We start from the raw sequence: 13,828 nt of genomic DNA on the forward strand, positions 1-13,828 counted from the left end.
AATCTGTTTCATGGATAAATTGCAGAAGTGATAGGTGTCTCTTTTGGCTGCACATAGTGCTCTTTTCACATTTATATTTTAACAAGAAACTTCAGCATGGTGGACAGGAGCCCGAAGGAGAAGAGAACACTTATGTTTGTTGTTCTAAACCCTTACAGAAACACAGATACAGAAATGCTCTCATATGGTTATGAAGGCATTAGAGAAGGATGCTGGACCTTCCTTTGTGGGACCAGAGAGAATTCTATAGCCCTTCTTAAAAGCCGAGAAGAAAACATATCAGTCACAAGAAGAGTCATATCAGTCAAATGATACTCTGCACATCAGCTTAAGTAGAAACTGCTTTCTCATCCAGCCATATTGAACTAGGTGAGGTCTGATGGTCTCATTGGATCCTGATTAACTTGTGAATAAAGGACCTGCTAGCTTTGGGTTGGCAGTTTACCCACTTACCTCCATGTAGAATTGGGTTTGGGATTGATTATCTTATTTCTGGTCAGTAAGCAACTTGGAAAATTTTAAAACCACCCATCTTATGACATTAAGGTAAGGTTACCATTTCATGATAATCACAGAAGTAATGAAAAAGCGTGGGAAATGCTATACCCTAGAGCAGGGTTTCCCAACCTGGGGTCACCAGACCCCTTGCTTGATAGTATTGGTTCATGGCATTAAAAAGGTTGGGATCCCCTGCAATGGAAAGAAGTGTTTTTATCAAAATGATTGCATATTATATTTCTATTATTTTGCTCTAGATATTTAGCATTTGTTCCTCACGTTTTTTATTCTTGTCTTTCTGTAAACCTAACCTGCTTTATGCCTACAGCACAAAATGGACTGTAAAAGAATATTAAAGATTAACTGAACAGCCAGACACCAGCAGATGTAATTTAATCTAACTAAACCTGAAGCAGTGCATTCTGTAAGGACAGTAAACCCTGGTGTTCATTATACTCCAGGGAGCTGATGAACTACGGTTTAGGGTCAGAGAAAATAAGTGATTAACTGCTAGCAAGTAGGTGGGAAAAGGGATCAGGAGGGCTGATGGGTGCTGGCTTCAGCATAATAGATATATAGTTCTTCTGCACTGCTTATTATTAGATCGGTGATAGAACTTCAAGGGTCACCTTCTTTAAAACAAACACCAGTGCAATTATAAATTGATTTTATTTGGAGTATGGTGTTCAGTCTTTGATGATCCTTTTAGGAAGTTTATACTGGCTTAGAGAAAATATGCATTATATACTTTGTCACAAAGTGATTACGGAATAAACAAATTAAGATCTTTAAACTCTTACAAAAGCATTATGTGGTAAATGCTCACTTAAATCAAGCTCAATAAATAGAAATTTAGTGCACTTATAGACTTGCAAGTCAGAATTGAATTTAACAATTTCAAGTAAAAAGCCTACATTCCCCAGTTTCACCTCCAGGAGAACATACAGGTACTCAGATACTATATTATCCCTTGTACCAACATTTCTTTTTTTTAAATTTCAAATAAAGCAAAATATTTATTTAAAAATACAGATGGTAACAGGAGCTTCTGGCCCTGGATTTTTCCCTCAGGGTTTACTCCCGAAGCCTTCCCCGTGAGTGGGTATAGCCACAAGGCAGCGGAGGTTTGAGATCAGAGCTTTCCTTCTCCTAGATGAGCTGCCACCCACAGCTGACGAGCCCCATCTGCCCGAAGCAACTGGTTTTAAGGTGCCAGTAATCTCCCTTTGCCCCTTCTCCTGTCAGTAGAAATAGTTCCGCTGAGCTTTGTAGGTATCATATGAAGATGAGGAGCTGAACTGGGTTGTCGGAGGCTACTTGAGGCGCACGCCACTGAGAGTATTTAACAGGTAGTGGGAGCTTGTCGCCATTACCACCCCAGCTATAACAACCTTAAGAATAAAAGATGATCTCAATGACACCTACAAGATTTTTGAGGTTGACAGGGTAGAAACATGAATGATGCTTCTCTTACCTAAAATGTCAAAACCAGAAGTCACCTCCAGAGGGAGGTGAATCATTGGAATTGTATACCCAAGAGGTCTGTTAGATTAGATTAGGTTATGAGGACAGTCCTCTTTTATTATCATTTAGTAATGCATGCATTAAGAAATGATACAATGTTTTTCCAGAATGATATCACAGAAACACATGACAAACCAAGACTGGAAAAACTGACAAAACCCACATAATTATAACATATAGTTACAACAGTGCAAAGCAATACAGTAATTTGATAGGAACAGACCATGGGCACGGTAAAAGTCTAAGTCTCTCGAAAGTCCCATCTCACCCAGATGGTGAACCTCCAGCGCCGCAAACTTGCTGACGCAGCATCCCGGAAGCATCCGACCACAGTCCAACTCCGAGTCCGTCTGAAAACTCCGAGCCTCCGACCAGCTCTCCAACACCAATGCAATGAGGAGGATTTGGGGCCTTCCCTCCGGAGGTTCTCGATCTCACAGCGGCAGCAAAGCAGGCCTTTCAAAAGTTTCTCCAGATGTTCCTCCATGCTGCTTCACATCTGTCTCTATCAAATCAGGATTGTGCACAGCATCCTACTTAGATATGATATCAATTCGGAACGGCTGCATGCGCTGCGTTGTGCCGCCATCTTCTCCTCCTTGTTAAGACTCAGTTGCTCGGATAGTGATTGATCGTTGGATAGAAATTTACTGGAGGAATACGTGTATACTGGAATATGGCACGGAAGTGAATGATCAACTATGATCTTATTGAATGGTGAACAAGCTGCATGAAGATATATGGCTTTTTGTTCTGGTCAGGGAATACTGGTGGCCCCTTGGGGGAGATGTGCCAGGCAAGAGGTCAATGGCGCAATCATATGGATGATGGGGGCAGTAGGGAAGTGGCCCGGGACTTGCTAAACACAGCCTTGAGGTCCATGTATTCAGGAGGGATGGCACTAAGGTCTGGAAATTCCTTGGGGGAGATCTGGGCTTCCAGACAAGGGGATCTGAGCATAGCGGAGGCAGTGGGAGTGACAGAATGGGCTCCAGCTTACAATCTTGTGACTGAGCCAGTCAGTATGGGGTCGTGTTTAACTAACCAGGAATGGCCCAGGAAAATGGGAGCTTGAGGAGAGTCAATAACATAAAGGGTTAACTGTTCATGATGGTTACCAGATAAACTGAGACTCACCAGGGCCATGACATGGGTGATGTTAGCCAGTCTCTGACCATTCAAGGCCTTGGCCATCAATGGTGACTGGAGAACATACGTAAGTAATCCCTGCTGGGCAGCCAAGCCAGAATCGATAAAACACCGCTCCGCACCAGAATCGACGGAGACTGCTCACTGTTGGACGCCCCACTCCAGAGAAGCAGGTATGAGATTGAGTGGTGTTGAGGAGGGCCGGACAGGGGTCACGCTCACCAGTACTCCTCATTCTACTGGTGAGTGCTTGGCTTTTACTAGGCAGGTGGAGATGAAATGTCCTGCTTAGCCACAGTATAGTTAGGAGCAGGTGTTGATTCTCCTTTGTCTTTCAGTTGGCGTCAGGCAGGTACAGTCAACCGTCATAGCTTTGGGGTCTGGAACGGGAATTAGATGGAGGCAAATGGCAGGGCAATGTAGACTGACAAGGAGCTTGGAACTCACCCCGTGCCCCCAGGGACCCTCTACTACCCCTCCCTCTGGTGCTGCTGAAAGCGAACAGTGACCAGCTGTTTACGCTAATGCCGGCTGGTTTGGCGAGCAGAGCGGTGGACACCCCTACTGAAATCTGGAGGAAAACACACATGGAGGATGCAAAGGGGGATCACAAAGTCGAGGAAGGAGGACCGGGTCGAGACAATACAGACTTATGGAGAAGAGGAGTTCGGTGGGTAATAAAATGGATGAGTTCACAGCACTAGCCAGGCGTCAGAACATTTCGGGAGAGAAGTGTTATGTGCTTTACTGAAATGGGGCTGCATGAGGACATACCCGATCAAAACTTCTCCATGGATGGCTTCCAGAACATTCGGGCTGACCGGAAGTGCACTGAGAGCGGTAAGCGTAAAGGAGTTGGGTGCTTACTGTTCTGGATAACAACAGATGGTGCAATCCAGGTCATATTACAATCGAAGAACGTGTTTGTAGACTGGATATTGAACTTTTTACTGTTGGACTTCAGCCACATTCCACCGAGATACAACACTGGGCGGCACGAGAGGTCATTCCTGCCTGTGGTCATCGAACTTGCAGCTCCTCCCGTGGAGGGTCAGACACCCTGAGCCAATAGACTGGTCCTGGACTTATTTTCCATCTGGCATAGTTTGTATTTTGTTGTTTGATTGTTTGTGGTTTTTGTATGGCTATATTTACGCTCTATTCTTGGTGCAGCTGTAACAAAACCCAATTTCCCTCGGGATCAATAAAGTATATCTATCTAATACAGATGGCCAAATCTACCAGGGCTTCAAAGGTGGCAGGAAGGTTGTGGGTGACCAGCTCATCTTTGATGCCTTCAGAGAGGTTGTTCAGGAAGATGTTGTACTGTGCCTCTGAGTTCCAGCCGCTGGAGGTGGCTAGGGTCTGGAACACTATGGTGTAATCTGACACATCTTCACCCCTGGTGCATGTGCAGCATTTCACGGGCAGCCTCTCTCCCATGTTTGGAGTGATTGAACACTTCTCTCATCTCCTCAGAAAATAACTGAAAACTGATGCAGAAAGATGAGCCTGCCTCCCAAATGGCTGTTCCCCATTCTCTCGCCTGCTCAGACAGTTGAGTGATGACGTAGGACACCTTGACTCAATCAGTTGGAAAGGTTGTTGGTTGTAATTCAAAAAAATGAGTGTGCACTGGGAAAGAAAAGAGTGGCAGGTACTGGGTCACCCTGAGTACTTTTCTGGAGGAGGCAGATGGTGCTCTTGGACAGGAGGAGTAAGTGAGAATGTGGAGAGCAGAGCAGAAGATGCAGGTGCAGAATGTTGATGGGGACTCTGGGACAGCTGGAGTGACTGAGTCTGGGCCACAAGATTGCAGAAAGCGACTCCACTACCCCAAATACGGAGACCAGCTGGTTCTGGTGTCTCCCCAGCATCACTCCCTGCTGTTCCAGGGCAGCTCTCAGACGACCGGGGTCTGCTGCATCCATTCCAGCCAGATTGTATTGTCAGGTCGCTGGAGCAGGGATCCAATCGCAGACCCAGTACTGTGCACACAGTGATATTAATTGAGTAACAAATCCCGAGGTGCAAATAAAGTCGGCGTCAAAGTTCAGGCAGAGATCAAAACATCCAGAGAAATCCAAAAAGCAGAATCAAGGAAACAGGCAGAGTCGATATTCAGACGGACAGAGTACAGATACGAATGCTGGAAAGGCTCAGGAAAATTCACTGCTGGTAACAAACAGATGAAAACGCAGGACTAAAATAAACTGAGCAATAAACAGAGGCAGATGACAGGTGGAGCACAATGAGATAGAAGTGGCAGTAAAACAGGTAATGAGAAACAGGCAAGAGACGGAGCACTCAGTAATACAGGGGCTGGAGTAGAGCAGGAGCGGGGACAGGAGCACACGGGGCATGAAAACAAACAAGAGCACATGGCAATACAAAACCACAGACTGACAGCTAGGGAGAAAACATACGAAAAGGCAAAGTTCAACTGGAGGCACTGACAGTTCTTTGTTTCTGTTTCTCGCTATTTCCAGAAATTAATATTTGGGCAGCCGATGCTTGTGAATCTGTGATTCATGCACTTTAACAATGTGATGAGAGCAAGGTTGAAGTCGAGACTAGATGGGTGTGTTGATTACCAGCAATATTTCTCAGCTGTGAACATTATACTTAATTCTTCCCGCTAATAAATTTGAGATGAAAATATACTGACGCAATGTCCACTGTAAACAAGGCTGTGTGAATACTACACGGTCACTATTTATTCCTTTGCTTACACTTGTTAAGTTTGCATTTCTCCTAGAATGTGGCTAAATGGCCATTTCTACATTAATTCAGAGCAGTTCTAACTTTGCATTGATGCAAGAAAGTTGGCTTATCTTCTGAAGCTGTCTCATTTTGATTTGAGTTCAGAATAGATGTAATATAATTTGGACATTATAACATTATATTTAATTTTAAATCTTTTTTTGCCAAGACATCTAAGGGCATATTTCTGACTTCAAGACTTGAATGCATGTGCATAAATTTGAATACTGCAAGCCTTCAGTAATGCACAGTTAGCAGCATAATTTTATTTTCTTGGTTAAGCAATGCACTTCATAGGTAACAGCCTGAAACTGGAGCTGGAATTCAATATAATTTCAGCCCAAGTCTGAATTCCAACGATGTGTCGCTGGCAGGGTCATTCAAAACCTACTTGTAACACCTTCAATGACTTACAACATTCTGCATAATATTTAACTGAAATATACCTGTCTCTCAAATACTAACATTACATAATGTAACATATGGAATGGCATCAGATACTAGGAAATCAAATTTTAGATTTATATACCAATAAATACTTAAGCTTAATTCCAATAACTCTCTCTTACGTTTTCTGACTTTACCTGTTTCAGAAGTCTAAATGTTTTATGTCATTTCAATCAAAATTCAGGGTAGCCATTCTGATCCCTTTAAGATTTCAAGATGAATAAATCCAGAGACATGATCAAGAATATGAAAAATGTTTAAATTGTAGCTTACGATTTGTAGCCTTGCCGTGGTCACTATGCACACTGTCATTGGACTGGTTGCTTGATACCGATGACAGACTTGAACTTCTGACAAATCCAAAAGCCATAAGTTTAGCTGCTGGCAATCGAGAGTAACCAGGAGGACGAAGGCCAGAGTGCCCAGGTTTGGGCAGACTTGATCTTTGGACGATTGGTATGGTGTTTTTCTTCTGGTCCACTGAAATACAGAAAAGAAGAATTTTACTTTGAAATAGGAACTAACATAACAACTCATTAAAAACAGCAAAGCATCAGGTAAAAGATATTTGTTGGAGATTTCTGAAATGTGAGTGTCAATCACGGTCATGTGAATGTTTGTCAGTTATTTCATTAGAAGTTATTGTTAGAATATTCTCAGAATAATATATCAATTCTATATGAAAATATAATAAAACTGAGAGTTCTACTATATATTCATAATGCTAATAATTGCATGCCAATAATTCAAACTTGCTATATATTCATGATTTATGTAATGAGAAGTTAAAGTTTTCCTCGGTCATAAAACAGATATAGAGATGAGTACACAAATAATGTATCATTCTAAATATAGCATCATCCCATGCACACTTCCTTTCCTAACATCTGTAAAGTAAATCCCAAAACACCTCAGACCCAATAAGAGAAAATAATACAGCAAAATACAACAGCTAGTTTGACTTGGTAAAGTCCCATATAAAGTAATTGAATAAATAATCAACTTCCCTCTGACTGTTTTGAGTAAGGTTTAAATGTGGCTAGAATGTGCAGAGAATTTATCGGCTTGGTTCTCAAGTCTTCTGACAACTCTTGAACATCCTAGAAGCACGCTTGATTTGAGTTACCATTGAAAGGAAATCCAGTAATGGTCACTTGACAATGAATTGCTCACAGAGTAACTGTCAAACTGGATTAAATATTTTCTATCCTCTCTCTCCCCCATTTGTTAGGGGATCTCATTAAATGGAGACTAGTACATTTGCTACAGACCACATACTTGTTCTAAAAATTAATTTTAAAAATAATTACTGCTTTGGGCACCTTTCTGCTCACGAGATAAAGAGGAGGAAAAAGTATCCCAAGATCTAGAGTTCATTTGCAAGCCTGCTTGGTAATTTGTACAGGCTTCAATTTCTACTTGTAGAGTTCTGAAATAAACTTTATTGTACCTGGAAAGCAAAGATTGATAAATCCTCAACAGGGTCTGCCAAAAAATATAGCAGGACCTAGACATCAGGGATATCCTAAATTCAAAGGAGCAACCCTGCTTGCTTTTCCAAAAAATATTATACTAAGCCATATTAAGGGAACTAAGTTTTCAGAAAAATAGAAAGGCTTATAAAGGGAATTTGACTGATTTTTTTTTTAAACTGCAGATGCTGGCAATCTGAGATGAGAACAAAATTTTATGGAATGCCCAGCAGGTCAGGCAGAATCTGTGGACAGAGAAACAGAGGCATTGTTTCAGGTTGAAGATCCGCCATCAGAATGACAGAAAATTACATTACTTGGCAGCTGGAACAGCTGGAATTACATTCTGGAATGCTAACGCTGCCAGAAATGGAAGAGTTTGTATACCTCGGAAAGTAAAGCATAAATATTGATTCAAGATTTTGCATAGAACTAAAGAATAGGAAAGAGTGGCTGTTTTCAGCAAAAAAATAACAGGAATAATGCATGCAGTTCTGTTCACCACACTACAGGAAATCATTGCACTGGAGAGATTCCAGAGAAGATTTACCAGGATATCGCTAAGATGTGAGGACTTTAGTTATGAGGAGAGGTCGGAGAGGTTGGATACACTGGCTTGTTTTCCCTCACATGACCTATCAATCAGATTCAATGTAAACTCCTCAAAATATATTTCTATCATCAGCACACCTAACAACATTCAATCCCTTCATCCAAGGTATTGATATTGATTTTAAATTGTTTAGGTCCCAATACAGAATCCTGTTGCATGCCATGAGTACTGATTTGCAATGCACAGTTGACATAGGCTTATACTGTAGCATTCTGCAAAGGCTTTTTTAATATGACAACCATGAATCAATTAACAACAGCATAGGTATGTTTTATGTTAGACATAAGCCTGCATAGGTGTACCTACAATATGGTAAATAGTCCAGCATTATTTTGCTAGCCAGTCTTTGAGTTCTATTGGTTTGAGCCATGATCATTAAGCTGATTGATTTGTATGCAAGGCTGCCTATTACTCACTACTGATTTATCCTAAGCATACTGTCATAAAGGTGCTTAAAAACAACCACAATGAAAGGTTAAAAATGTATTCCTGAAGCATTTCTGATCCCTTTATATCACAAGTATGTATATATAGCATACACAAAAGTAGAAATAGCTAAAGATGCTGGAAAACTGACAGATCAGCAGTAGGAAGAGTCCACTTTCTCTCTCCAAGCTGCAGCCGAAATTGCTGAGTTTTAATAGCATTTTTCTTATTATTTTCACATGAAAACAATGTCTTGACAAACAATTCTACTGGCAGTAATGCAAGAAACAACAGATAATGACAACTAAAAGTTCTATTCTACGTTGTGCTTCCTTTTTTAATCAAATTTCTGAAACGGAGTCTAATAAACCTAAATGTTTTGCATCCGGAACAAAGGACAGATTTCTAATCCAACTGCTTTATATAGCAAGTAGCAAATTAAGTCAAGGAATCATATAGACTGGAAAGAGACCCTTCGCCCCTACTCTTCCATGCTGACCCAGATGCCTTCTCAGCCAGCCCCATTTGTCCACATTTGAACCTTTACACACTTCCTATCCATTAACCTGTTCAAATGATGTCACTGTACCCACCTCTACTGCTTCCACTGGCAGCTCATTCCTTATACCTATGCATTGGCTTAAGCTATATCTTCTTGCTTTAAACCCATCTACCCTGGGGAAAGGACACTGACTATCCACTTTGTGCCCCTCATCAGATCACCCCTCAGTGCTCCAGAGAAAACAATCCCAGCCTATTCAGTCTCTCTTTAGAACTTAATTCCTCCACTTGCTCAATCTTTTCTGCACCTCTCTAGCTTAATCACATCCTTGTGTGAAGTGTACTACTCAGGAGGGCAGTGAAAATAAGTTCAACAGAATTGCGGAATAAGTGATTAAAAAGACATTTTAAAGCACCTTCTGTGGTTTCCAAAATCACAAAATGATTAACAATCAATGAAGCACTATTAAAATGCTGTCATAGTTTAATATAGGTAGTCTAGTAGTCAATTTCTACAATGTAATGTCCCATAAACACCGGTAAGAAAATGGCCAAATAATTAATTTTAAGGCGTGTTTAATGAGAGCCAAATATTGACCATGACACTGAAATTCAACTACAACACACTTCTACAAAATAACTTCAGGGTACTTATGTTCATCTGAGGAAACAGACTGAGCTTGGTTTAATGTTTCAGTTGAAAATCAAGCACTCCCTCAGATTTGCTCTGTGAATATCAACCTACATTCTTTGTTTTTGGAATAGAACTCACATCCACAAGCTTGAGACTCAGGAATGAGCCAGAGCTGACTCTCATTTTAAGCATTAAGAATTAAAACAGAGGGAATGAATAACTGATAAATACCAGTCAATGGAATTGGAAAGCCAGTTTGCAGGGTATTTAATCTTTGGAATTGGAAAGTCAGATTGCAGGGAATTTTCTGAATACGTACTTTCCTGTATTGCTATTGTCTCTGATTCAGTCGTAAGCCATTAATGAGGAGAGCTCACAAATTAGCTGCAAGCACCACAGCTCATTAAAGTAAAATAGTGCTGAATCAAAGGCCTGCAGTGAGTTGCTTCGATTATAAACTCGTGGGGATAAGACTGATCTCTGTTGCACTCACTCTTTTCAAAGCCGTAGAGATTCCAATGAGATTAACAGTGTGCCAGGTTGCAGAGCCCTGAATGCCCCACAGATCTATGCAGAGTAGTCAGATCATTCTATTAATAGTACATCACCATGGTTCAACTCTGATTTGATACCAGCACAGTAACTTTGGAGCTCAGTGCTCTAGTTTACATCTTTGCTTAAAGAAGGACGTCAGAATATTATTCAGCAGGAAGGGGCACCCTTTGCCACTTAGTCTCCACTCCCAACCACACTGCACCATAGCATCTGACATCAGTGCTCAGAGAGTCCAACAAATAAACATTATTAAGTACCATTCACACAATCACCGCACTCAGATCATCTCTCCCCACAATTCTTCCAGTGACTTATGCACTAGGGATGATTTACAGTGGCCAATTAAGCTACCAACTATCACGTCCTTGGGATGTGGGAGGAAATTACAATGACTGGATGAACCCCACGTAGTCACAATGAGAATGTGCAAACTCCACACAGACAACGTCAGATGTCAGGATTGAATCCATGTTTGCCGTGAAGCAGCAGCTTTATTAGCTGGGCCACTCTGCCACCAGTGATCAAACGTACTGTTTAAGGATGTCATCAACTTCCCCCCGTATTGTTACAAGTCTACAATTGTTTGCTGCCTTCGAGTGTTGAGTCACACTGACAGTCTACAGAGAGTGGTGCCAGGCACTGTTGGGCATCATCTTCACTTCAGGCTCTCTGCACTAACGAGTTGGATGCATCAGAAGGGACTTCTTTTGTCAGATGACATGTTTGGGAGAACGAGCTAAAGCTGTGCAGCAGAGAACAGGTTCCTGGAAGAGAAAGGAATGTAGAAGAACCCCCAGCAAGATAGAATTTCAGTCAACAGATTCCAGGAGCAAATTTCTCTCTGAACCTCAGCAACGAGTAATATGTAAGTCAGTGGCACATCCATGATGGTGTCTTTACCCAAACTGCCCTCCTGCTGTGGCCATAAACACAACCTCTTAGCATGAGGAGAACAACATTCCCTGTGGTTGTCAAGGTAATTGTGGTAATGAACTTCCTTCCAAGATGAAAATATTTGTAGCATCTTTCAGCTGCTAAGGGAAAACATTCCCTCTTCAAAGACAGTGAATTTCATAATCCCTGGGCTGAGGGCCAGGAGACCTGGAGGAATTTGGAGTTTTGCTACGATTACAGCCTTCCCTGCAGTGCAATTTGGTAATGATTGCACAGATGTTGGTTTGCAGGTATTACATGTCAATACCATTCCACACTGCAACTGTGCCTCACTGATTCTGTGTATTCAACATCCGGTGGTAATGCAAATCAGAGCGCAGTAAGCTGGCTGAAATAGGCACACCTTTGTTCCATGGCAACATCTGAATCATTGTAGAGAACTAGACTGCCACACCAAATGTAACAGAGAAGTTAATTCACATGATGAAAAATATGTTCATTGCCTTAAACTACTAAGGAATTCTACGATACTCGAAAGGGCGGTTTCTGTGGTCTATGGTGTCTGGTGCTTGTTGCACAACCTTGAGCCATAAGGGCCCAGCAAGAGGAGAGAAAGGAAAACAGAGAGCTCTAGATGAGGAAAATTAGGTCATTCTAGAAAGTGTCTTTCTGTTCAGACTACCTTTAAGATGTATTTTGGGTCTAATTCCAAGTATTACAACATGAGTTCTCCCTTCACAAACAGACTCACACCCTCCCTCCACCATTCATATCGCTTCTGCTCAGTCCATGTGCAAAAACAAAATAGAGCACAAAATAAACATTCGATTCCAATTTTGTAAATGAAATCACACAATATTCCATACAAAGTCATTCTGTTCATCTTCTGCATGTTAATTATGATTCAATTTAATGGCTGCAGCATGGACTTTCACTGCAGAGCTCTGGAAGGAAACTAGGCCAGCTTTCGGACTAAAACACTGGCTTCAGATTGGAATGGTGTTTCAGAGGTGGAAAGCTGGTTCACTTTAGACCTGACACAAGATTCAAAAGGTGATTCTCCATGGGAATGTAAAGATAATTGAATGCAAATATGATTAAAATATGAGTGACAGAAAATTTATCCAAGAAGTATAAATGAAGACAAAAATGAGAAAGCAGCAAGAATTCATGTTTTCAATGAAACTGCCAAGTTCATGAACCAATAGACACATATTTGGATACTTCAATGATCTATACTTATTTCGTACATGACTACTGTGCTGTCAATATAATTACACACTTTAGAATGTTAATTAGACCATAAGACATAGCAGCAGAATTAGGCCAGTCAGCCATCTTGTCTGCTCTACCATTTCATCATGGCTGATTTATTATCCTTCTTAACTTCATTCACATGCCTTCTCCACCTAATCTTTAATGCCCTGACTAATCAAGAATCTATCAACCTCCAACTTTAAATATACTCAATGACTTGGCCCCCACAACCACCTGTGGCATTGAATTTCACAGATTCATCACCCTATGGCTAAAGAAAATACTCTTCATCTCCGTTCTAAAAGGATACTCCTCTATTCTGATGCTGGGCTTTCTGGATCTAGATTCCTACACTATAGGAAATATCCTCTTCACATCCACACCTTTCAATATTCAACAGGTTTCAATGAGATCCCTCCTCATTCTTCTAAACTCCAGCAAGAACAGGCCCAGAGCCATCAAACACTCCACATATGTTAACGCTTTCATTCCTGAGATCATTCTTGTGAAACTCCTCTGGACCCTCTCCAATGCCAGTACATCCATTCGTACATAAGGGGCCCAAAACGGACCACAATACACTAAGTGTGTTTGATCAATGGCTTATAAACTCCTAGCATCACATCCTTGCTTTTATATTCTAGTCCTCTTGAAATAAATGCTAACATTGCCTTTGCCTGCCTTACCACTGACTCAACCTGCAAGGTAACATTTAGGGAGTCCTGCCCGGGGACTCCCAAATCCTTTGTACCTCAGATTTTTGAATTTCTTCCCCAGTTAGAAAATAGTCCACTCCTTCATTCCTGGTATGAAAAAGCATGACCATACACTTCCCTACAGCTATATTCCATCTGCGATTTCGTTTGCCATTCTCCTAATCTAAGTCCTTCTGCAGACTCCCTGCTTCTTCAACTACATGCCCCTCATATCATCTGCAAACTTGGCCACAAAGTCATCAATTCCATCATCCAAATCATTGGTTTATAATGTGAAAATAAGTGGTCCCAACACTGACCCCTGTAAAATACCACTAGTCACTGGCCGCCAACCAGAAAAAGCCCCCTTTATTTCTCTTTGCCTCCAGTCAATCTTCCA

The 13,828-nt window shown here is 41.3% G+C and overlaps 1 protein-coding gene across 1 annotated transcript in view; it reads right to left on the reverse strand.

The window, feature by feature from the left end:
• The window catches only part of LOC140200711 (microtubule-associated tumor suppressor candidate 2-like), a 268,025-nt gene that overhangs the window by 205,282 nt on the left and 48,915 nt on the right, over positions 1-13,828 (reverse strand). Inside the window, exon 3 of the mRNA XM_072264293.1 lies at positions 6,655-6,861. Coding sequence (XP_072120394.1) covers positions 6,655-6,861 — 207 coding nt within the window. The remainder of the gene's footprint in view (positions 1-6,654; positions 6,862-13,828) is intronic.

Source organism: Mobula birostris, chromosome 7 (genome assembly GCF_030028105.1).
Source record: "Mobula birostris isolate sMobBir1 chromosome 7, sMobBir1.hap1, whole genome shotgun sequence".
NCBI lineage: Eukaryota > Metazoa > Chordata > Chondrichthyes > Myliobatiformes > Myliobatidae > Mobula > Mobula birostris.